We start from the raw sequence: 23,660 nt of genomic DNA on the forward strand, positions 1-23,660 counted from the left end.
TATATATATATATATATATACTATGCTAAAGAATTATATGAATTAAGGGTAAAAGGAAGCAAAGGAATATAATGGAAAGTCTCACAGGATATAGTGATGTTTCACTGAGGGAGTGAGACATTAGTGGCCGTGTGGAGATGAGTGTTCTAGAGCTGGGGGCAAATACCTGCACAGGACTTACCTAAGGTGGGGTTGTGCAAGGGGCACATTATGTCGTGAGCTGAAGTGAGCTGAAGGGGAGGAATTGAGGCTAAGGAGGTGGGCAGGCTGTGCAGTTTATAGGGAGGACTTTGACTTCTTTTTAACTTTAGGAAATCAATAGAAGTTTGGATCAAAAGAATGACGTCACCTGAACTACATCTTAACATTGTGCTTGTACTGTTGAGAATAGATTGTGGTTAATGAGGACAGGTAGAAAGGTCAGGTAAGGCGTGATGGCAAGGTTTATTGGGCTAGAAGAGATGGTTTGGGAAATTGTGGCTACATCAGAGGTAGGTTAGATTTCTGAATTTCGTGCAAAAATGCAGAGGTGCTTGGATATTGAAATCCATGTAATGTAGTGTGGCCATTCTTACAGTAGGTGCTCTAGCCACACACGGTGATACACAGCGGGTTAGTATACATTTGTCACTTGCTGATCATTTCTGTACTGTGTGCAGGTTTTCTAACACCAAAGACTTTACTACAAAGACTCAAAATGATCTTTAATGTTTTAGAAATGTATCTTTTTTTTCTTTATAATTTTAAGTCCATATTAAATTTTTTGAGTGTGTGTGTGTAGTACGTGTGTGTGTAGTGTGTGTGTGTGTGTGTGTGTGTGTGTGTGTGTGTGTATGTGTGTTGGGCATGGAACCCAGAGCCTTGTGTCTGCTATGCAAGCGCTCCAGTACTGAGCTACATACTCTACTCTAAGGAAGTACTTTGGAATGTGCCATCTTATGTGACTATTGACTTTGCTACTTGAAAATACAGAGTCCAAAGTGGGAGTTCTGAAACAAGTTTATTTTTGCTGTTTTTTTACTGCCATGAACACAGAAATACTTTGTAGTTTTAAGAGAGAGGGGTAGATCAGCAGTCACTTTGGAAGCTTCATAATCTTTTTTCATCATGGCATCAGTTTGATAATTCTGGAATGTTTCTTGAGCTGACTGTTATTTCCCTAAACCACATATAATTCCAGAAAAGTTTTTAGGCAGCTCATGAAACTGTTTTAAAGTATTGACGAGAATGTTTTCTCCTGTGCAGTAGCCTGGTCTTCCTTACTACCATGCACATGTGTGGACTAAGTTTCTTGTTAGTCCTTACTGTACACCACTACACATATAGCTAGTGTTCATGTTGTGACCAAGATGAGGGGTATCTGGTATTCCACAGAATAGGTAGAAAGGCAAATAAAAATCTTACCTCTGAAGAACTTTAGAAGTATTTCATCTTCTAATATTTAGGTGTTTATTCTTTTAATATATGGCATAGGCATTTATGATTTATGTATATATATGTATAAATTATGATCTAAAATTTTTATAAACATACATTTCACATACTGTGAGCATGAGCTTTTCTCTACCAAATAGTATTCTTAACATTTCTCCAGTCACATGAATAACTCTCAGTTGGTTTATTGTATTTTGTCCATTCCTTCTTTAAGAATATTTAAGTTAGTTCTAGTATTTTATTACTGAAAAACATAATGTGTTGAACTTTATGACTTAGCTTTTAATTTGGATGTAGACATTTTCAATTGAAGGAATTTCTATCATAGTTTTATAAACATAAATCTAGAAATTGAAAAGCTGTTTCTCTTTAGTACTGAAGGATTGTGAGATGTACTGGCTGCTGCACAACAGTAGTAGATGAACACGTAGCAGTTAGGAGGTGGGGAGAGTAGGTGCTTAATGTAACTCGTGGTGACAGCTCACACCTACTGGATACTTAACTGGACGCCAGATCCTGTAGTAAGCATTTTATATGCATATTAATTATTTTGATCTTCGCTACATCTATATAAGGCTAGTACATTTATTAAACTCACTATTGATGAGAAAACTGAAACATTGAAAGACAACTGCTTTAAAGAAAAAACCTAGAATTATCCAGTTAAATGATAAAACTAAGATTTAAAATCAGTAGCCTGGCTTTAGATTCTGTTTGCCACCATCTTCCAGACACCCCCAATAAGTGCTAGCTACATGTTGGAGTGTTCAGTGGGTGCTGGCCACTTTCAATGTCACCTCTTCTGTGAGCTGTCTGACACACAGCTAGGCTTGTTCTAAGTCTAGTATTCAGGGACTCTTGGAAGGTAATTTAGTCCATACTTTCAAATCACTCTATCAAGGCTTGAAGCAGCACTGCAAGTCTGTTCATGTGTTCATGATTCTGAAGTAAAGCATATTTTGTTTTGTTACAGTAAGAGAGATTAAGAAAAAAAATACTAATAATCTCTGGGTTTTATCACACGCTGCTAAGTGAGTTATGAAGTTTTTTGCTTTTGGGATTGCAGTTGAGGGATTGGAGACCTGTGTCAAATTCTTAGCATAGCGCTTGGCATTTGAACACTCACTGTGTTGTTGGGCATGTTGAGGTTAGAGGACAACTTGGGAGACAGTTCTTACCTTCTGTGTTGTTGACACAGGGTCTCTGGTCTTTGCTGCTATACTGTGTACTTAAGACTACCTGACCTAGAAGCTTCTGTGTGTTCTCCTGTCCATGCCTTTCATGTTGCTATAGAAACGTTGAGATGACTGCTGTACACCACCACATCAGGCGTCTTTCAGGGGTTCAAGGACTGAATTCAATTTGTTAGGCTAGCCATCTGCCTGACACATCTTTTACCATATTAATTGATGGTGTAACTGTTTATGACAGCTACTGAGAGATGTTATGTACTGATTTAAATTATGTCATCATATTACTTTAGTAACAATATGATCTAGATACAAATGAAGTGCTCTTAATATGCATATTTGCTATTAAAACATATTAAGAAATTAGAACTTGGAATTAAATTAGTTTTTCATCCTTGGGAATACTCCTTTGAACTGTTCAAAAGATCTATACATTTGTTTTTCTTGCCTTCACAATAGGATTTTGTGATGTTAACATACCAATACTATAACAAAATACCTTAGATAATTCAGTTATAAAAATTTTTATTTTGACCTATGTGTAGAGAAATTTTAATCCAGCAACATGAATGTTCTAGCAAGGTATCACATCCAAAGATATGATCTGGTTGTCTGGAATGCAGCTGGGATCACAGTATGATCTGGCTGGAATACAGACAGACCTTTTAATCTCAAACAATAAAGATTAATTTAGCTTGTAGAAGGAAGCAGCCATAGTTCAAAATGAAGTCTAATTGAAGGGCAGACAAAGTGATGAACCAGAGAAAGATTTGGTTCATGCAGTAAGAGGCAAAACAATTCAGTGAGAAGCTAAGAGAAGCCAGATTGAATCAGTCATTTTGGAGAGGAGTTTGATCCAGAACAGCTGAGGTCAAACAGCCAGCTAGAATTCAGAAAGAACTAGAAAGGGTGAGCTTGTTCAGCAGTTGGCCTTGGAGATGACAATTTACTTTTGGTGGATAAAGGATACATTTATACTTATGGTTTTGGAGAGTTCAGTGTATAATCAATTAGCTATCTGCTTTTGTGTGGTGAGGCAGCATATTGTTCTGGGAGTATGTGGCAAAATAAAACTATCCACCTCTTAAGTGGAGCCTGATAGGAAGAAAGAGAGGGAGGAAATATTAAGTCAATTTCTAGTCCACAATCACAACAACTTAAAGGCACCCAACTATTATTAAGCTATATATAATAAAGTGCTATATTGGAGACCAAACCTTTACCACCATATGGACATTTGAGGGGCACCTAGTATCTAAACTATGGCAGGTAGTATTTTTTTTTTCTCTAGTGGTTCCTTTCAGTTACTGGAAATGGTGTTCATGATTCTTTGCTTTCCTTTTCTGTAGTTTAGTTTCAGTCCTTTAACAAACCTAACAAACTGGAAGGGCCTAAGAGATTATCTAGTTAAATGGAAACAATACTGGAAACAGAAGTGTAATCAGTTTGTTAATAGTGAGAATAGTTTTATTTTTACTTGGCAGTATTTTGATCTGCTGTAACTGAATATATAAAAATAAGGATTTGCTACCTTTTTATTTTTGGAAAGGACATGTATAGTCCACAGTTTATAAAAACGATAGTCATAATTGTTCTTTGGTGGGAATTGGGGGAGGGAGGAAAAGAATGAATTGGAATATATGCATAGTCGGCAAGAATGTGGACTAAAGAGCTTTATCATCTTCAATTCATTTTTTGTTGCTTGATCCCCCCAGCACGTCTCTCCTTTGGTAGCTGCGTCCTCTGTGACACCTGCTGGAATCTGGCATCATTATTTCATAAGACCAAGTGCTTTCATATTGTACATCTTGATTAGTTTCTCAGTAATAGATGCTGAGTTTAAATTCCTGGGTAGAAAACTTGGGAAGGAGGATATAATGTATAATAAGCAGCAGACACTGTTTACAAATAGAATCATTTGCTTGGCATGTGTTCACTAATGTAACTTTTAAATTTGACATTATTTAATTTAGGATTTTAGAATTGAGCAACATTGAAATAATTGATAATTGGTATTTACTTTTTCTTACAGAGAGGAAAATGGAAAATGGATAAAGTAAGATTTTCTGCTATATTTTAAAAGTTGTATTTCTATTATCTTCTCTAGGTTGCTGTAGTTAAACTGAAAAATGCAGATAAAGTCTTTGCCATGAAAATTCTGAACAAGTGGGAGATGCTGAAACGAGCTGAGGTACGTCTTCTCTGCTTGCAGCAATTGATGGCACTTAGGCTGGTTTTCATTTAGACTGCTATAAAACATGTTGGTAGTAAAAATCTTTGTACATGAATTTTTGAGCACTTTTGTGAGCTTATGTATAGTCTGAATATGTAGCAAGGTAGACTCAAATTATTAGTGCACCAAAATTAACTTTGTGTGTTTGTGAATAAGAAATTTCAGCCCAGCCATGTCACCACAGAACGCAGTCAGTGTAAAGGCTGTGAGAGAAATTTGATCTGTAGAACCTATAGTGAAAAGAGAGCTGACCACAGAAAGTTGTCCTCTGACCTCCACAAGTGTGCACCGTGGTACCTGATCATACATATGCGTGCACACATGTGTACACTTTCACACACAGGCAGTCAACATGTACAAAGATAAAAAGGTAGAGGAAGTATGAAGTGCTCTTAATTACAGATCTTGCTGTGGCTGCCCTGAGATCTCCAGTCTGTAAGGGAGGTTGAAATGATCTTAGGATAATTTTTCCACGAAAAGATTTTGTAGGTTGTGTGCATGTTACAACATCCAAGTTAAACTTACTTTAGTGGAAATCCTGGTCTTGGGGAGGGGAATATATTTAAACATTAGAAGCTAGTGCTTAAATGTTTTAATTATTAACTTAGAGTATGTAGTTGTGTGTTTTTCAGCACACTTGCCAATTAACAGATACTGTCATACGATTTTTCTGTTATTATTAAAGTTTGTTACTGACTTCTTAAAAATTAATGTATCTCATGTTTTTGGTTTTTTGTTTGTTTGTTTGGTATATGTGACCATCAAATATATGTTAAACTATATACTTGAAAGTAAATTAAAAAGTTACTGGGTCCATCTAACATTTAGGAGGTAGAGGCAGAAGATTAAGAACTCCAGTTTGTCCTAAGTTTTATAGCAAATTCAAGGCTAGCCTGAGCCACAAGGAGAATTTGTCACAGACAGACAAACAAAAAGCAATGAATTGATACTCTGCTATAAAAAATAGAAATTTTAAGATTTTTTGAATTTAAAATTCCATTTAGTTTTCAAAATAAAACAGTTAGACTTTAAATATGCTCTTATTATTTGAAAAGATTTCTCTATAACAGTATTTTGTGAATGAGAAAAGCCTTTATTTTAAAGAAATGAGAAGCCAGACTTAGGTATAATCATTAGTACACTTTGAATTTTTGACTAATGATTTTTATCTATTATTATTATTATTATTATTATTATAGTGTGTGAGTGTGTGAGTGTGCATGTGCATGATATGTATGTATCAGTAGAGGCATATACCTGCCATGGTTCTTGTGTATGGAAGTCAGAGGACAACTTTCAGGAGGTTATTTTATCTTTCCGGCATGAGATCTAGAGACTAGGCTCCGCTCCTCAGATTTGGATGGCAAGTACTGTTTACTGGCTGGGCCATCTTGAGGGCATTGTGCAGGTTTGATATGCTGCATATGACGGCAGACTTGATGAATGGATTTGACGGAAGCTCTAAAGAGTCTTACGGCAACTTTGCAGAATTATCATCTATGAACCTCATTTAACTTCTGTTTCAACATAGGAGTCTTTTGTTTTAATTTTTAATTCTCATTTCATATATTACATCCCAACCACAGTTTCCAATTCTTTCTCTCCTCCCAGTCCCACCTCATCCCCCCAAATCCACTCCTTCTGGTTTTTCTTCAGAAAAGAGCATGCCTCCCATGGATATCAACCAGACATGCAGTAAGACTAGACACCTATTAAGGCTGGACAAGGGTCCAAAGAGCAGGCAAAAGAGTCAGAGACAGCCCTTGCTGCCTCTCTTTGGAGTCCCGCAAGAAGACCAGGCTTCACAATTGTAACCTTCATGTATTCAGAGGGCCTCGGTCAGTCCCATGCAGACGCCTGTGTGGTTCTCTGTGAGCATCTATGAGCCCAGGTTAATTGGGAAAGTGAGAAACTAAATTTAAGTTAACTTTATGGTCTTAGGAACCCTTTTGTTATGTTGTGAGGTATTGTTTTGTTGAGACATACCATGTTTTCTGACTGGCCAAGGATGGCCTTAAATTTATGATCTTCTTGGTTTCACTTTTTAAGCACTGTGATTGTAGGTCACCACCTTTTATTCATTGTGTTTTTAGAGACCCAAATCATGGAGGGAATTTAAAAACAACAATAACAACTCCCACCTCTCCAAAACCCAGAAAATCAAAAAATCCCTTTTCTTTAGATATGAATTTTTTCCTTCAGAAAATATTGAATTTCTCTAGCACTTTCACACCACCAGAGTGTCCATTTATCATAGTTTGATACTGATCAAGAACAGATTTTCTTAGCAGGGTCACTGTTGATACTTGGTTATTTCTTGTGGAAGCTCTTCTGTGTATTGTATGGGGGAATTATCCTGCCTTCTTCTTACTAGATACCAATAGTGTCTTTCCGAGCTGACATAACCAGCTGAGGACAGTTTACATAGTACATTAAGTAAATATCTGGAGTGTGCCTTATATCTACCTAATACCCGTGCTTCAAAAAGAGTAGCTTAGTAATTAAATAGTTACATAATGCCTGAGACTGTCTTTGTAAAGTATGTATGTGTATGTTTGTGCACCAGTGGAACTGAGGATGGTGGTAAGTGTGTGAAGTGTAATGAAATCACATTGGGTACTAAAATAATTGCTGAAATTGAGTGATAGGATGTTGGGAGAAGGAATTATGTCAGTCTCTCTACTTCTGTATGTTTGAAATTTTATATCATAGTTTATTATATATTATCTTTTAAAACTTTTTTACTGAGTAATTTAGGATAAATTAGAATTTACAGTTTAGTTTGTTGTTTTGACTAATGTCTTCAGAGTTTTGTTTAGTTTGGAATTGTTGATCAAGTGAAGCAGTGATTGCTTACTAGGTTCCAGCTGGATTCTTTAAACATCTCAGGTCATTATCATTTAAGATAAAGCCAGGAAAGCAGTTTTTTGGGTTTTGTCAGCCTTCTAAAATATTAAGAACCATACTTTAATTTCAGCTAAGTCTTATAGCAGGACTTAGTAGAAAGTAGGTAACATGATTCTGTTTTCTTCTAAAGTGAACTAAGAATAATGTCATAGATTTTAGTAACTTGATTGACAGTTTAAATCATCATTTCAGATGGTTTAGATTTACTTTTTTAGTTTCTCTGATGTTGCCATTTAATTCCTGGCTTTGGCAATTTTTCTTTTCCAAATAAGTCTTGTGTGCATGAGCATGCTAGGGCTTATCGTGTGCTACTTTGTTTCATGTATCATGAGTACTCAATCTTGCTTATGGGTAACCATTACCAACAGTAAGAGCTGAGGACATAGCTCCTGGGTACAAAGATTGTATCCATGTACAGATCTCAAGTTCAGTCTTAAGCACTATAGCACACAACTCAAAAATCAGAAGCACTTACTATGACCATCCTTTTTTTGTCTCTTTAACAATGGCAAAGTATAGATACAACAAAATTGGACATTTGTATCATCTGGGTTGGTCTGTGTTTAAGTTAAATAATTTTGTGAATTTTTCTGTTTTGGACTATAGCAATTCTAAAAAATACTAAACTTTTAAGACTATGATTCACGTCTTGAGCAACTGTTTACAATAGTATTTTCTCGGTTTGTATAAAGTATTCTTTAAAACATCTTCCTTCCCTTCCAGACAGCATGCTTTCGTGAAGAGAGGGATGTGCTGGTTAATGGAGACAGTAAGTGGATAACCACTCTGCACTATGCTTTTCAGGATGACAATAACTTAGTAAGTAGTAGTGGATTTTTATATTTGTAGTCTTTTCTTGGCCGACTTTAGCCTTATATTTTAAAGTATTTCTTAAATGTAGATTTTTTTAAAATAGAAAAATTACTGCACTTCACACAGTGTCCGTAGTACACTTGGTATGTAACCCCTTGGTATGAGAATTTTTTGTCTGAGAAATTTGATGCTCTTTTATTGAATTTGCTTATGCCTTTAAATAAGAAATCCCAAACTAAATCCAGTCTCTTTTAATTTCCTTCCATTAAATTCTATAGGCATGAGTTTTGGAGTTTTTCTCTTTATGACTCTCCCATTGTATTTATTAGTAGTGGTCTGCTTTTTAAAAGTTTACACACTTTTCAAAGTGACCATGTGCTATTTTAAGTTGAGCCACATGTATATTGACATCATGGACCACTTCACAAGAGCTTGGGAGGAGGGGCCAGTTTTTGGAGTCCTGGGAGATGTGCACACATATCTGCTCACTTTAGATAGGGAACAAATGACACATTAAAGTACTAATACCACCAAAGTACTTGGTGAGACAGTGAGTTTTATTTGGGTTAATGGCAGGAGCAGAAATGACTCAAAGGCAGCTCTGTCACCATCATGCATCACATGTAGCATGTGGTTTGTAGTCAGAATTGTTTTTTAAATGACGATAAAGCAAAGCTTTGCATTGTTTAGTGTCAGAGTAAATGAAGTGATGTTCTACTTAGAAAGTAATAAAGGCTAAAATTCTATCACTATGTTCTTTTGGAGATAGATTTATCACTGTGAATTTATGCATTGCTTAAAAATCTACATTTTGTTATAAATATACAAGTAAATACAAAAAAATGATTTTAAATCATGAGTCCCCAATGTGAGTGCTGGGAATAAAAACTGGGTCATCAGCTGTTCTTATTGTTGGGCTATCTCTCCAGTCTCCCAAATGCCAAATTTCAAAGAGCAAAAAACTGCCAAAAAGTATCAAGATGAGGAAAGAAAAGTCTGAGCTGCTATTGCCGTTGTGTCTTCTGAGTTACTTAGTCTGATCTCCATTCTTTGCAAAAAATTTTAGGATTTACATTTCTTCTTCAGTGATTTTCCCTGAGAGCAGTAATCTGTATATTTTCAGTTATATTAATTATATTGGAATAGAAGTAACAGTATTTCAAAGAGGATCAAAATAAAACTTCTTGTCATTTACAAAAGTTAGAATTCAGAAGTCTTAGTTATTATCAGAGGCATTCTTTTAATCATTTAAAATTTTAGCAAGTAAATGAGTGTGTGTATCTGAGTTGTAACTACTATGCCTAGCATGTACAAGGCCCTAGGTTGCATCCCCCTGCACTACCCAAAACAAACCTGAAAACCACCCATAAGACCTATTTTGGAGCTGAAGCAATGACTTAGCAGTTAAGAGGACTTGCTATTCTTGCAAAAGACCTGAGTTTAGTTCCCAGCCACCACAGTGGGCAGCTTACAGGTGCCCAGAACTCCAGCTCCAGAGGAAATACCATCTTTTTTGACTCTATGGGTACCTGGATACCTGTGGTGCACATGCATACACTCAGGGCACATGTAAACTCATTCATATAAACAAACAAACAAATCTTTAAAAGGTAGTAGAAAACAAAACAATTTAAGAATTGTAGACAAATCTAGTTTTAGATACCCAAACAGAAACAGGTATTAAAGATATTTATTTCGCAAAGTAACTTTTTTGATTCAAGTAATTACTATTATTATTATTTTACTTATTTACATCCCAATCACTGCACCCCTCCAAATCACCCCCTTTCACAATTCTTTCCCTATACCTGGCATCTTATCCTCTGAGAGGGTGGGGACTACCTACCCACTACCCTGGCACATCAAGTCTCTGTGAGGCTAAGTACATCCTCTCCCATTGAGGCCAGACAAGCCAGCCTAGCTACAGTACATATCCCACAGCATGAAATAGCTTCTGGGTTAGCCCCTCTCCAGTTATTCGGGACACACATGAAGACTAAGCTGCGCTTCTGCTACATGTGTGCAGGGAGGCCTGGGTCCATGTATGTTCTTTGGTTGGTGGTTCAGTCTCTGAGAGCCCCAGGGGTCCAGGTTACTTGACACTGTTGGTCTTCCTGTGGACTTCCTATCCCCTTCAGGCCCACAATCTTTCCTCCTATTCTTTCATAAGAGTCCCCAAGCTCCATCCACTGTTTGGTTGTGGTTGCCTGCATCTTTCTGAGTCAGCTGCTGGATGGAGCCTCTCAGAGGACAGCCATACTAGACTCCTGTCTATATGGTTCAGGCTCCGCAAAGTAACCTTTAATCATTCTTTAGGTAACCATTTATAGTGTTCTGTAACTCAGACATTTGTATTAGATAATTTGGAATTTCATCTCCAACTTCCCTAGATATTTCTATGCGCACACTATGAAAAGTATAGAGCTATACCAAGAATGCCTTTTATGTACTTAAGCAGAAGATGCAGACTTTAATGTATGATACTAAGGTGTGAATACAATTTTTTTCGTAAGAAAACTCATTATATTCAAAGGTGTTGTGTTAAACACTGATGCATGAAATCCTTTTGTTTTTGAATGTTATGAATTAGTGAAATTTATCTTTTTCTCATATGTTTTTATTCATAATTTGCTTGAGGGAAAAAGAAAAATGTTTAAGCTTTAGTTTCTTGAATTAGCCTTTATTTGTAAATTATTTAGAAATATGATCTTATTATATATCCTGGGCCATCTCAAGTCATTATGTAATTTGGGCTGGTCTTGAATCCTCAGTCCTTTTGCTGCAGCCACATGGGTGTGGTGTGATTGCTTTGTTTTCTTTTCTTGTTATATGAGTATTGTTCCCTTGTAATATGATGTGGAGTCTGGGGTAGGTAGCACAGCTTGAACCTAGGACCTTGTCTATGTTAGAATCTGATTTGTGGATGGTATAGTCACTGAGTTATAGTGTCAGCCTGAAATAGAGTTCTAACTGGGCCTAGAGCTTGGTACTTCCTTACATATTGGACTTTTGGTTTGTTTGTTTGTTTGTTTGTTTGCTTGTTTGTTTTTTGAGCAGGGTTTCACTATGTTAGTCTAGGATCAAGTTTGTGATCCTCCTGCCTCAGCATCTTTCCCATGGCTTGTGATTGCAGGTATGTTCCAACACCCCTGGCTGAAATATTGCTTGTAATTGGGTTGCTCAGATTAGTAGTACTAGATAAAATAATTTGTTTATTTCAACTGGCCTCTAACTTGTTGTGTAGCCTGAACATCACCTTGACCTTCTGATCCTTTTGTTTCTACCTCTTGAGTGCTGGGGTTATTATCAATTAAATGTCATCATGTCCAGTTTGTGCAGTGCTAGGGATTGAATCCAGGCCTTGGTGCATGCCAGGCAAGTACTTATTGACTGAGTTATATCCTCAGCTCCATAGTTACAGTTTTGATCCTGTGAAATAACCTTTCCGAAGAATGGTGTTGCTTCTTACTCTACCCAAGCATGGTCACACTTTGTATCTTGTTGTGGCTGTTTCATTTCTTGAAGCACAATGAAAACTGGGCATGTGTCACTTGGCTGGTGATGACTGTAAATCTCTGTTAATATTTTCAGCCTGAATTGTTTGTCTTCTAAACATTTGGGAAGAACTGTACTGTTTTAGCACTGTTTTCTTCATCTATTTTAGCGCCATTATTTCTTGTTTATTTTGTTTATTTAAATGAGTTTTTAAAAAAGTTTAACCATATTAGGTGATATCTTTACATTAATTCATGAGTTAAAACCCTGTCCTACTAGACCCATAGTTTTACTAAGAAATTATTCAGAATGATCGAACAATATTGACACAAACATAGGCAACCATAGGAGAAGATAGTGTACAGGATCAGAGGTGAGTATTCTGGGATCTTAAAATATGATGAAGGCACATCTCAAGTACATGAGAGAAAATAATAGATTAGTTACCTACTCAGTTTAGATAATAGGTATTCCATTTACTAGAAAATAGACTTTTCGTCCTGATAGAAATAAGTTCTAGACAAATCAGTGAACTAAAATCAAAGGTTAGATTCTTTTTTGTTTGCATACTTGTGGCACTGGAGACTTAACTCAGGGTTTTGTGCATGCTAGGTAAATGCTCAAACACTAAGCTGTATCTCTGGCTCTTTATGCCTTTCACTGTGATCTTCTTGTCTCAGCTACCTCACTAGCAGGATTTCTGACTCAGGTCACCATACCTAGCTGGATACTTTTAAGAGGCTAAAGCAAGGAATCTGACATTAGGCTAGAACAAAAAAGTAATTTTAGGCAGGAATCAAAATATTAGGCTAGAACAAAGAAATAATTTCAGACAGGAATCTAAATTTTAGGCTAGAACAAGGAAAGGAAGTAGGCTTCAGACATGAAAATGACTTTGGGCTAGGACAAGGAAGTTGGCTTAGATATTTTGGTCATCCTGATAAGCCCTTAGAAACAGTGATCATGGGAGTGTTCACATAATTGTGTTTAATGCCTTGCTTGTTCTTTGACTATTTGTGTTTATTGTCTTGCTTGTTCCTTGCATCTATTGTATTGCTAGACCTCAACCTAGAATTAACCTTAATACATGCATTTAATTAAAAGAAAAAGAAAGAAATCAAGGAAGAGAAAGAAAGAAAAAGTCCAGTTTGTTTTCCTTTCCTTTAAAAAAAAAAAAAAAGAGGCTAAAGCAATTCCCTACATGTATTCCTGATGCACTGCGAGTGGTCTTTCATTTGTATTTCTCCACAAGTTATAAATTCTCTGGAGGTATATTCTTATTCAGTTGTTGCACCTTCATCAGATGAGTGTGATGTTACTACACAGTAGGTACTCTTAAAAATTGTTTATAGAATTGGCAAATTAATTTATTTGTTCTTCTAGTTCTGGATTCTATTTTCCATTATTGTGGAAACTACTCATTTTATCATAAGCCTGGGACAGTAAATTCCACAGAGAGGCAGTGGTCTGAATTAGGATACTATTAGTGGGTAGGGATAGGAATAGATTCCATACAGAGTTTCTAGGCTCAAAAATACCTTGTTTATTGAATTCAGTCTGGTGAACTAGATACAAAGAATGGTTTTCTCTTGAGAGTTTTGTGAATTTTTTCCTTTCCCCCCAACTTGATAGAGTCTACCTTATTAGCAGCTAATTTACTTCTGAGAACAAAGCAAACGAAGATGATGAACCCAATTTAGGAGGCAGAAAATGCAGGCGTACTTGCATATTTATCAGACTTTATCTGTCTTTATCATAGAAGACATTCAGTAAATCACATTGATAGTTTAGCTTTGAGTAAGAGGAATCACAGTAGCATGTGGATAAAAATTCTTAGAAGATAGATGATAACTTGGGAAACCCCATTTTGACTGTTGACTATCAAATAATATTTTTTTAAAGCAATTCAATGTTGTATGGTATCTTCAGATATTTTGGGAGTCTGATGTTAACAAGAATTGAGTGCCCTTTCAAGAGCTTAGCCCTTGGTGAAGGGCCTTCCCTATCTTTAGCATATGAGCATATCCTCAATGTTAGGTACATAATAATCCCAAGTGGTACTCAGTAAATATGTACTAAGAAATGAGTTATATTCTATATATAAATATTAGTCTATTTTAATTGTACTTTTTTGTGCCTTAAAATGTGTTACTCGCTATAGTTCTCAATAAGCTTCTTTTAAATTAAGAGATAAAATTTGTTCTCCACATCTGTCTCCATTTCTTGCAACCTGGTAATGCTATAGAATTTTATTAGATTGAATTAATTTATTAATAAGCTTCAGGGCAGAGTTAGTTAACTATTAGGATTAGTAGATACATCAAATAAACTGTAAACCAGGATTTAAAATATAATTTCCCTAGTTGTCAAGGCTGTAAATACATAAAATTCATTTCTTTGACATTTTCTATGCTTATCATTTTCATGTATCATAATGAAAGAACTTTTAAGCCAAATTTAAATCATATTGTTGGCTCAGTCAGTGGTATCCTAGAAATAAAATTGTTATTGGCTGGAAAGATGCCTTAAGGGTTAAGAACACATACTGCCCTTGCAGAAGACCTGGTTTCCGTTCTCAGCACCCACATGGTGGCTTACAACTGCCTGTAACTCCAGTTCCAGTGGATCTAACACCCTTTTCTGAACTTCTTAGGCACACATATATGCAGGCACTCATTTGTACTGCAAGTACATCTTTAGAAAAAAATCCTTGTAACATCAAGGCATGTTAAGTGGTTATATGGGCATGTATAAGTAATACATATTTGGAAAACAATCTAAAATGTAACAAAGTCAATAATGTTATCTATCATCTAACTCAGCCTGGTGAACATTCTGATATATACCTCTACCTCTTAGGACAACAAACATACATACATATATTCATACACTCATATATCTAAATATATATACATCTATGTATGTATATTTGAGAAAATATTCGTTCTGTAAGTGAGTGATACTGTCATTCACTTGGCAAAGGACAAAAGCAGCAAAAATTGTAATCCTGTCTTATATACCAAGTTTTATAATTTTATTTCATTGTTTATGAAACTAAGAAGTCTTACTAATATTACTGATAATTATCTTACATACTTAAATGTTAGTTAACCACACAAGTAATTACTCTTCATAAATATTCAGCCTAGTCCTATTTGACCCTGGGATGCACTACAAACATTAATTTTACCATAATTATTTTCTGAGTACATTCTATTTTTGTTCACAGTACCTGGTTATGGATTATTATGTTGGTGGGGATTTACTTACTCTGCTCAGCAAATTTGAAGATAGATTGCCTGAAGAGATGGCTCGGTTTTACTTGGCAGAGATGGTGATAGCCATTGACTCAGTTCACCAGCTCCACTATGTTCACAGGTGAGTTAGCCAATCTGTCAATGATGATCTTAGAACACACTCATGACTGAAGTTACATGTAATATCCTTCCTAAAAGGAGTATGCAGCATTCAGTTTCCTTATGGTTGTTTTTTATATACTGATGGTACTTAGAATTCTAGGCCATAAATTATAGACTTGTTACATATTTTATTGTTCTCAAGAAAAGACTTTGGCTAGGAAAACAGCAAAGATGAGGACCTGAATTTGATTCCCACCACCACATAAAAGCTGGACACAGTAGCATGTACCTGCTGGGGGAGAGGAGTGCAGAGCCCTAGTGATAGATGGCTGACCATTTGGTCTAGCCAAATCATTGAGTTCCAGGTTCAGAGAACTTGTCTTAGAAAATAAGGCAGGCTTGTTGTTTGCATTGCCAGTTACAGTAGCATTGATCAGAGACACAGTCTGACTAGAACAACAAAGGAAGGCAGGCTTGATCCCATTAGAAGGTTGTATTTGGTTATCCTCATCAGTTTTAGATGACAAGGAAATATCAGGAATTTTGTGAACTCTTCTGACAGCACATACATAATCTATATAGACAACCATATGTTGATTCTAGCAGCAGAATTTTAATAGCTGATACTGTGTAGGGAGTGAGCACAGCCTTACCCTGGCTTCTGTTCTTGTATTGTTTCCTAGGTTTTCAGAGACAGTAGTGCTGCACACTTGCCCTTCACAAGAAGACTTTCTTAGAAAATATTTTATTTCTTAGAAAATAGTGTCAGATTTAGCTTTTTCTTTTCTTTCTTTTTCCTTTTTTTTTCTGTTAAATCCTATTGCTGGGGATAGAACCTAGGGCTCTGGGCATGTTGGGTAAACAAATGTCCCACCTCTGAGGTACAGCACCAGGCAGGCAGCAGATTGCACACGGAAAGGTAGCACTAGAAAACAGATAATACTTTATGAATTAGTGTGAGGTTGCTAACATGAGAGTTTCAGAGGCAACAATTTCTTTTCTTTAAATTTTTTAAAAACATTATTTCCATGAAGTTACAGTGAGGTAGAATGGTAAGTGTGGATATGGAAGAGACACAGAGTATATGACCAAAATATATTATATGGAACTTGCAAATAATTAATACAAATATTTTAAAGTTTTATTTAAAAGGCTCTTAGCTAAAATATTTGCCCATATAGACAATTAATAATAGATACTAATTATTAAAAATGAGGAGTTACTTCATTTTAAATATTCAAAGATAGTTTTTAAAAAGTCTAAAATTATACATTTCTCATTATTAACTTTATTTGATAGCATCAGTTATTCTTGATAATAATCACATTTATGTTTTTAGTTCATAAGACTTATATTTTCAAATTTTTGTCATCTAAGGAAAGATGTTCATCTTTTTATATAAACTGCCATTAGGTATTCCATTAATGTTTATTTAAAATTATGAGATTAAATTGCAAAACCTTCTGAAATGGATTTATTGAGACATAATTCATATACCACAAACTTCATTTATTTAAAGTATACACTGGTGTTAGTATATCCACAAATACATATAACCCTTGTCATGGGCCATTTTAGAATATTTTCATTACTTCAGAAAGAAACCTCAGTTCCAACACTCTCCAGCCCTAAGAAAACATAAGTTACTTTTTTCTCCATAAATATACTAAATTTGTGCCTCTCATATAAATCAGATCCTATAACATTATAGTTAGGTTGATTGCTTGGTAAACTTTAGACTTTCCAGAAGTTTCTCAGACCCCAAAGTATACATTATATAACATTCCTAATGTATGTGTCACAGCTCCAAATTAATCCATCAGGGAATTATAACTCAGTTTCATGAGAAAAACAATAGCAACAATACTGAAAAACAACTGACAGAAATCCTAAGATATAAGAACAATCCGATAAAGACTTAACAAAGCACTTATATTTGATGGAATTGATAAAGTAAGGAAATTAATGAAATGATAAATATCTCCTCAGTGAAAGGGAAGTTATGAAAAAATAAACAAAACCAAATAAACCTAAACCTAACACAAGAGGGAATAATTTTTAAAAAGATTTATGTGTGTGAGTGTTTGCCTGCATGTATGTATGTGCACCACGGTCATGCCTGGTACCCTCTGAGACCAGAAGAGGGTGTTAGAATTCCTGGAACTGGAGTTAAGGATGATTGGGAGTCACCATGCGGGTGCTGATAGGTGAACTCAGGCCCACTGCAAGAGCAGCAGGTGCTCTTAACCTCTGAGTCATCTTTTCTCCCTGCCTCTATCCCCCATGGAATTGTTAAGAGAGAAAAATACAGCATTTTGAAGAAAAATATACTAAAGACCTCCAGGAGCAGGAATTAGAACATAAGTTAAGGAAATTAACCTCATGCAGGAGAGAAAGGTGCAGGGTGGGCAAAAGTTTTCATGTTGGGAAAAATAGGCAAATTTATAAAATGAAAATTGGAGCAAACAGTTTCAGTCCTAGAAAACCAAAACTAGCACATCATAAAGAAGTCCTCAAAGCTGGTTTTATGTTTGGAGAAACTGATGAATGGTTTCAGATACTTTTCAAACCACAGAGGCTAAGAGACAGTGGAGTCTTCTTAGATGACGGACAACAAGAAAGCTGTCTGTACAGAAGTCATACTCAGTAGCCATGTTCTTTGTGACTGTAGCTATGTTACCATGTAGAAAACTCTAAAGAATTCATTTCTCTGATTTTTCCTCACAAGAAATCAATGTACTTCAGAATTTGAGAAAAGGGTAACAGAAGTAAATCTGGGCTTTCAGGAAGGAAAAAGAGAACAGTAAATAGTAAAATTGTCAGTCTGTAAACAGTATTTTCACTATTATCCTGAACACATATGTTCATTTAAAGCAAGAGTTAGCTGAGGTACTCAAGAATGATTATACACTCTATGGAACAACTGTAGCATAATGGACAGTGTGGACCATTAATTCCAATATAACTACTGACTTTCAAAGAAAGTAAAACTGGGGAGTGGGAGAACAAGTGGCTTAGATTGGAAAGCAAAATTAAAAAAAAATAAGTTTATTATTAAACTTTGCAATGACAAAGCCTTGTGACCAAAAATGCATTAAATATTTACAGTATCCAAAAATTAAAATGTGACCAAGACAGACTTGCAGTTATATATAGGGCATGTAGAAATGTTAGAGAAATTTAGGGGATGTTATTCTAGTGAATTCTTTTGAAGTGGAAATTAAGGGTTCTTTGGGAAGTGTAGGCTGGTGTTTTTCTGGGGCAAACATTTTCCTGAAGCGGACACAGGTGAAAGACTGTTTTGCTAAAGCAGACATGTGAAAGAACATTTCACTGCAGCAGACACAGATGAAAGGCTGTTGTGGGATTTATTTAAAAATGCAGCACCATCCTGCCTGTCCCCTCTCTGCCCTGGCAGGCTGGCCCGTCTTGCACTGGAGGGCAGTGGCTGGCTTGTGGAGACTCTTGACTCAGAGCTCCAAAAGCTCTCCACTCAGCTCACTAAGTTCCCACTGGTGGGTCACTATCATGCCAGCCCCATGCTTCAAAACTCCCACAGCCTTTTGTGGTGCATGTCAGGCAAATCCATGCTTTGCTGCCATACCTTTCTCTCTGGGACCCAGTCAAGTCACTGCGTGAAGAAAAACACCACACAAACAATGGTAACTCAATCGCTGGGCACAGCAACTAGAATCCTAATCTTGTATGACATATTAAATCTAAATCCTCCAGTGGCGAATCCTGGCGGGTCGGCCCTTGAAACCAGGAGACACGAGTAGCTACATCTTGTCCTTTCGCTATCCCTGTCCAAAGCCCCTAACTCTCTCCTGCTTCCTCTCTTCCTCATCCAACCCAGAAGTCCCTCCTACTTGCCCAGTGATTGGTCCCTTTATTCATTGGGAAAGGTTTACAAGAAGTCGCCTGAGTCCTTCTTCCAGACAGCCCCTCCTAAGAAAGTGGGATTAACATCAAAATACAAACACCAGGGCCATCCACAGCCAAAGGGTGTTCTGCTAAAGCAATCAAGTGAAAGAACGCGATGAAGGATTCTTCATTAATAACACACATGTATTGGTTCTCCTTACATTGTGTAGCTGAGCTCTATTTGTTGTGACTCCAGAGAAACAAACACACCAAAAAACTTCTGCTGAGGTTCCTGAGGCTTCTTGCCACTTCTGAAGACTTGGGCTGATTGGCAGAGTGATGTCAGCTGACGCAGACTCACGTGGAGTTTTGCTAAAACAGACTCACATGCTGAGGCGAGGCATGTGATGAAGCACGACCAGTGGAGGACACATGATGTTTGGAGGGAGTATAAGTGTGACCCAAAGGAGAGTGATGGGGCTTGCTTGCATAGCTAGCTCAGCTATGAAATTAAGGTGAACCTCATTACACATAAAATCCCAGAGGCGGGTACAGGTGTGTGGGGCAAGCTAGTGTAAAGAATGTACGGTTAAATCAGTTGGCCGTTAGTGCGGGCGTAGACTAATATGTACTGTTAAATCAGTTGGCCGTTAGTGCGGGCGTAGACTAATATGCATCTCTGCGGGTTTCTTCTTTTCAACTGACTTTTTAAGGGACTTTTGGCTGAGTATGGAGCAGGAGGTTACTGCAACATGACACCTCCTTTCTCAGTCATTATTTAGAAACACTTAATGGGACATTTATTATCTAGACATGAAACGTGTATAAACATTACAAAGATTATATCAGTCATTTTTGCTTTGCGTATTCATCAGGTAATACTTACTGATGATTAAATTTAATCCCCTTTTCCTTTCTTCTGTTCATTCTGTCTCATTTCCCGCACCTAGTCTTCCCCAGTTTCCTTTTCTATAGTGGATTTAGGTAACTTAAGGTATGAGTACATAAAATAAATTGATGCTAAGATGCAAAAAGGAACAAATACTCATAATGATTAAGACTTTATATTTGAGGGGCTGGTTAAGTGTGTCTGTCCCTCTTGCAGAGGGCCTTAGTTAACTTCCCAGCACTCACCTTAGGTGACTGTTACCCATCTATAAGTTCAGCTCCAGGGAAATGCCATGTCCTCTTTTGGCCTCCATGTTACCCACCTACACGAGACACATGTGCACACATGTGACTAAGGTAAAGACTTCTAGAGAACTTTGGTTTAGAAGTCAAGAAGGACCAGTTAGATGGCTCTATGTCTTAAAGTGTTTGTCTCTGCCCTGCGCTGGATGCCTGGAAACCATGGTTGAAGGAGAGGACTGAAGAAAGCTGTCCTCTGACTTCCACACAGACTCTGTATGCTGTGCAGCCCCTGTAGCAATAATCAATACAATAAATATTAGAATAAACTTAACCAGGGGAAAAACTTCCTATTTCAACTTACATGTTTCCATATTTTGTATGCTAACCTTTTCTTTTTTTCCTAGTTGAAAAAAACTGGAGTTTCAGAGCAGGCTAATATCTTTAGGACTACAACACTATCTTTTTGTCAACAAAGTCTTTTTCTGAAGGTGGATTGAGTAGACTTGGGGTAGTGTAATGATTTCGTGTTCCTGTCTTTCATCATCATCCACATCATCCACATCATCATCATCATCGCTACAGTTTGTAGATAGTAGCTTGTATAAATCTTAAAATACAATGTATTTTTTAAAATGCACTACTAATTCCCAAACTAAAAACGAGTTAACTTACTTGTCGTTTTCTGCATACCCCCATTTTTCCTTTATATAATTTGTTCCATATTCAAGACTCACAAATTGCAATTTTTATTACTCATCTCTCCTTGGTTTTAATAATATTAATAATTTAATAATATGTTAGAGTAAAGCATATCTATAGATCACAAGAAATATATCAATCCTGTTTTAATAGGATTTGTTGGGAGAAATACGCTATAATAAATTACAGAGAGGTTTACATCCACTGTCCCTTAGAAATGCATGAAGAGTAACTGTGTTACAAGCCTTTTGGGCTGATAGTGTCTCCCTTAGCGTGGGTTTTTAGAGATGATTGGCCAGTTATCCACTTGCTATATGAAAAATCATTACCATTATGTGTTCTTGAGATGCTTTATAGCCTGAAGCCCAGAGAAGGCTTGATTCTATCAGTGTGAATTTCCCCCTTTCTATGGGTACAATAGTTTTGGCAAAGTTACAAGATAATTGAAACATTCGGTCCAGTTGTGTTTTAATGCCGTATGATTTTTATAATGCATAGTATGTAAAGGAGAAGTATAATGTAATCAAAAGGTAAAGATAAATACATTCCTTTGGAAGAGTGGTCGTCTAAACTATATGAACCACACAGACGTAGGAGAGAGGCCATGATGCTTATGGGAAAGGGAAGGAAGGTCTAAATGTAGACCTCAGTGCCCGTGCCTGGAGAGCGGTCTGACCCGTGATATTTTGGCCTGTATAGTGGAGTTAAATAACCGCTATAGTTACTTTGAAGGTTAGTCAGAGTTAAAAACTACCACTTTGTAGGTTAAAAAATACCATTAAATTTACATTTCATTATTACCAGAGTAAATTTTCTATAATCATGCTCTGGCCTCCTGCCTATATATCATTGCATTTGAATATTTTAAAAATATTTCCATGCTATAAAAATGTGCACCTTTATAAATACTAACTTTGCTCTGTTTTAAGTAATTCTGTTCTGAGATAGTCAAGTCTAGGCTATTGGACTAGCCTAACTAACCTAGACTAACATGATGCTCTTCTTTTTAAACCCAATTTTTTTGCTTAATAAGGAGTTACTGATTTTTAAAAGCTTTATAAATAATTGGTTACACTCATATTCACATTGGAGAGCCTGGGATAATGTACTTCTGAGGATAATATAGAAATTTGATTGTTTCTAAGCACTTACTTTTCATAGATTGTGGAGATTGGGACTGACATCTTGTCATGGCTGTCCTCTCCTTTGTTGACAGTACTTGGTATCTGGTTGGCCAGCTGCTACCTTATTATAAGACATCACTGACTCAGAGTGAATCTAGATGCCAGATGTCATTTTTGCACATTATATCAGAAAGTGTAGTTTGTTGTCCCCAGTAACTGGATTCTCCAGGAGCAGAAACTGAACCCATTTTGGTCAGAAGGATGTTCATTAGGAATTAACACCCATGGAAGGGAATTGGAAGACCAGGATAATTGCATGGAAAATAAGTTAGACATTGACAGCCAAAGCTTCAGATGGCCCTACTTGGAATTCTGGAGGGTTTGTGGTCTTCTGTGTCATTGTTAACTTGGTCAAAATTGTTTGACCTTTGTCTTTATACATAAGTTATTCAGTACATATGGGTTGTTCCAAGAAAGGGATATGTAGGGAAGGCTGCCTACAGTTCTGAAGGAGATGTATGTAGAAATCAAAATATCACACCATACTTCATAACGTGTACAAATACGGTGTGAGTAAAAAAAATGATTATGTTGAAAGTCGCTCTTCTCTCTTAAACCTGTTCTGTAGAGGCAACTGTATGTAATTTCTTTAAAGCTTTGTCTTTCTGCTGTTTATTCCCATGTATCTGGTATCATGACACGTAATTTCATGTATTTTAGGACTTAGGAGACTCCTTATGGACTCTCTGAAAGCTGGCTGAGGATCGTTAGAGCTCTGCTTTCCCCTCAGGCCTGCTCTCTCTGATTCTGCCACTTGATGCTTCTCTATAGTCACACGATTGAGACCTCGTAAATGCTACTTACTGCTAAGCCAAAAAGCACTCTGCTTGTATACCTGCCTCTAACTTTTACTTTTCTTTGCTAATACCGTGATTCTATTTTCCGTTCTTCAATATATACCAAATACTAGATAATCATATTTCAAGTATTCTCATAAATCAGAAGTACGGAAGACAAGTGCTATACTATTGAACCATAAATTCATACCCAAATGTGACTTTTAAAAATTCAGTTAGACTTCTATGGACCCTTTTGGTGAGGTGAATTAGTGACAGGAATAATCAGGTTTGTGACCTGGTTCCTTACATGTGCAGAAGTTTTGCTTCCATGATGTCTTAAAGCTGAGGAGATTTGTGGACTTTCCAGAGACACCAACAACTCTTTCCTCTTTCCATTTGGTTTCTGTCATTTTGTTAAATGGCCTAATACTCTGAAGTTAGAAGTTACACTAAGTAGGAAAATCTGGAATTTGTAGCTTTTTTTTGAAAGAAAAATTAATACACAAAATTAATGAAGTAGACCTGATGTCCCAGACTGCAGAGCTGTATCTAGTCATCATTGATATTACATC

The 23,660-nt window shown here is 36.5% G+C and overlaps 1 protein-coding gene across 2 annotated transcripts in view; it reads left to right on the forward strand.

Annotated features, from left to right (window-relative positions):
* The window catches only part of Cdc42bpa (CDC42 binding protein kinase alpha), a 214,350-nt gene that overhangs the window by 68,617 nt on the left and 122,073 nt on the right, over positions 1–23,660 (forward strand). For both annotated transcript variants that reach the window (XM_028755205.1, XM_028755206.1), the window contains exons 3-5: positions 4,732–4,815; positions 8,488–8,583; positions 15,302–15,450. In XM_028755205.1, coding sequence (XP_028611038.1) covers positions 4,732–4,815; positions 8,488–8,583; positions 15,302–15,450 — 329 coding nt within the window. The remainder of the gene's footprint in view (positions 1–4,731; positions 4,816–8,487; positions 8,584–15,301; positions 15,451–23,660) is intronic.

The sequence above is a fragment of the Grammomys surdaster genome, unplaced genomic scaffold (assembly GCF_004785775.1).
Source record: "Grammomys surdaster isolate TR1022 unplaced genomic scaffold, NIH_TR_1.0 126051, whole genome shotgun sequence".
NCBI classification, from domain to species: domain Eukaryota; kingdom Metazoa; phylum Chordata; class Mammalia; order Rodentia; family Muridae; genus Grammomys; species Grammomys surdaster.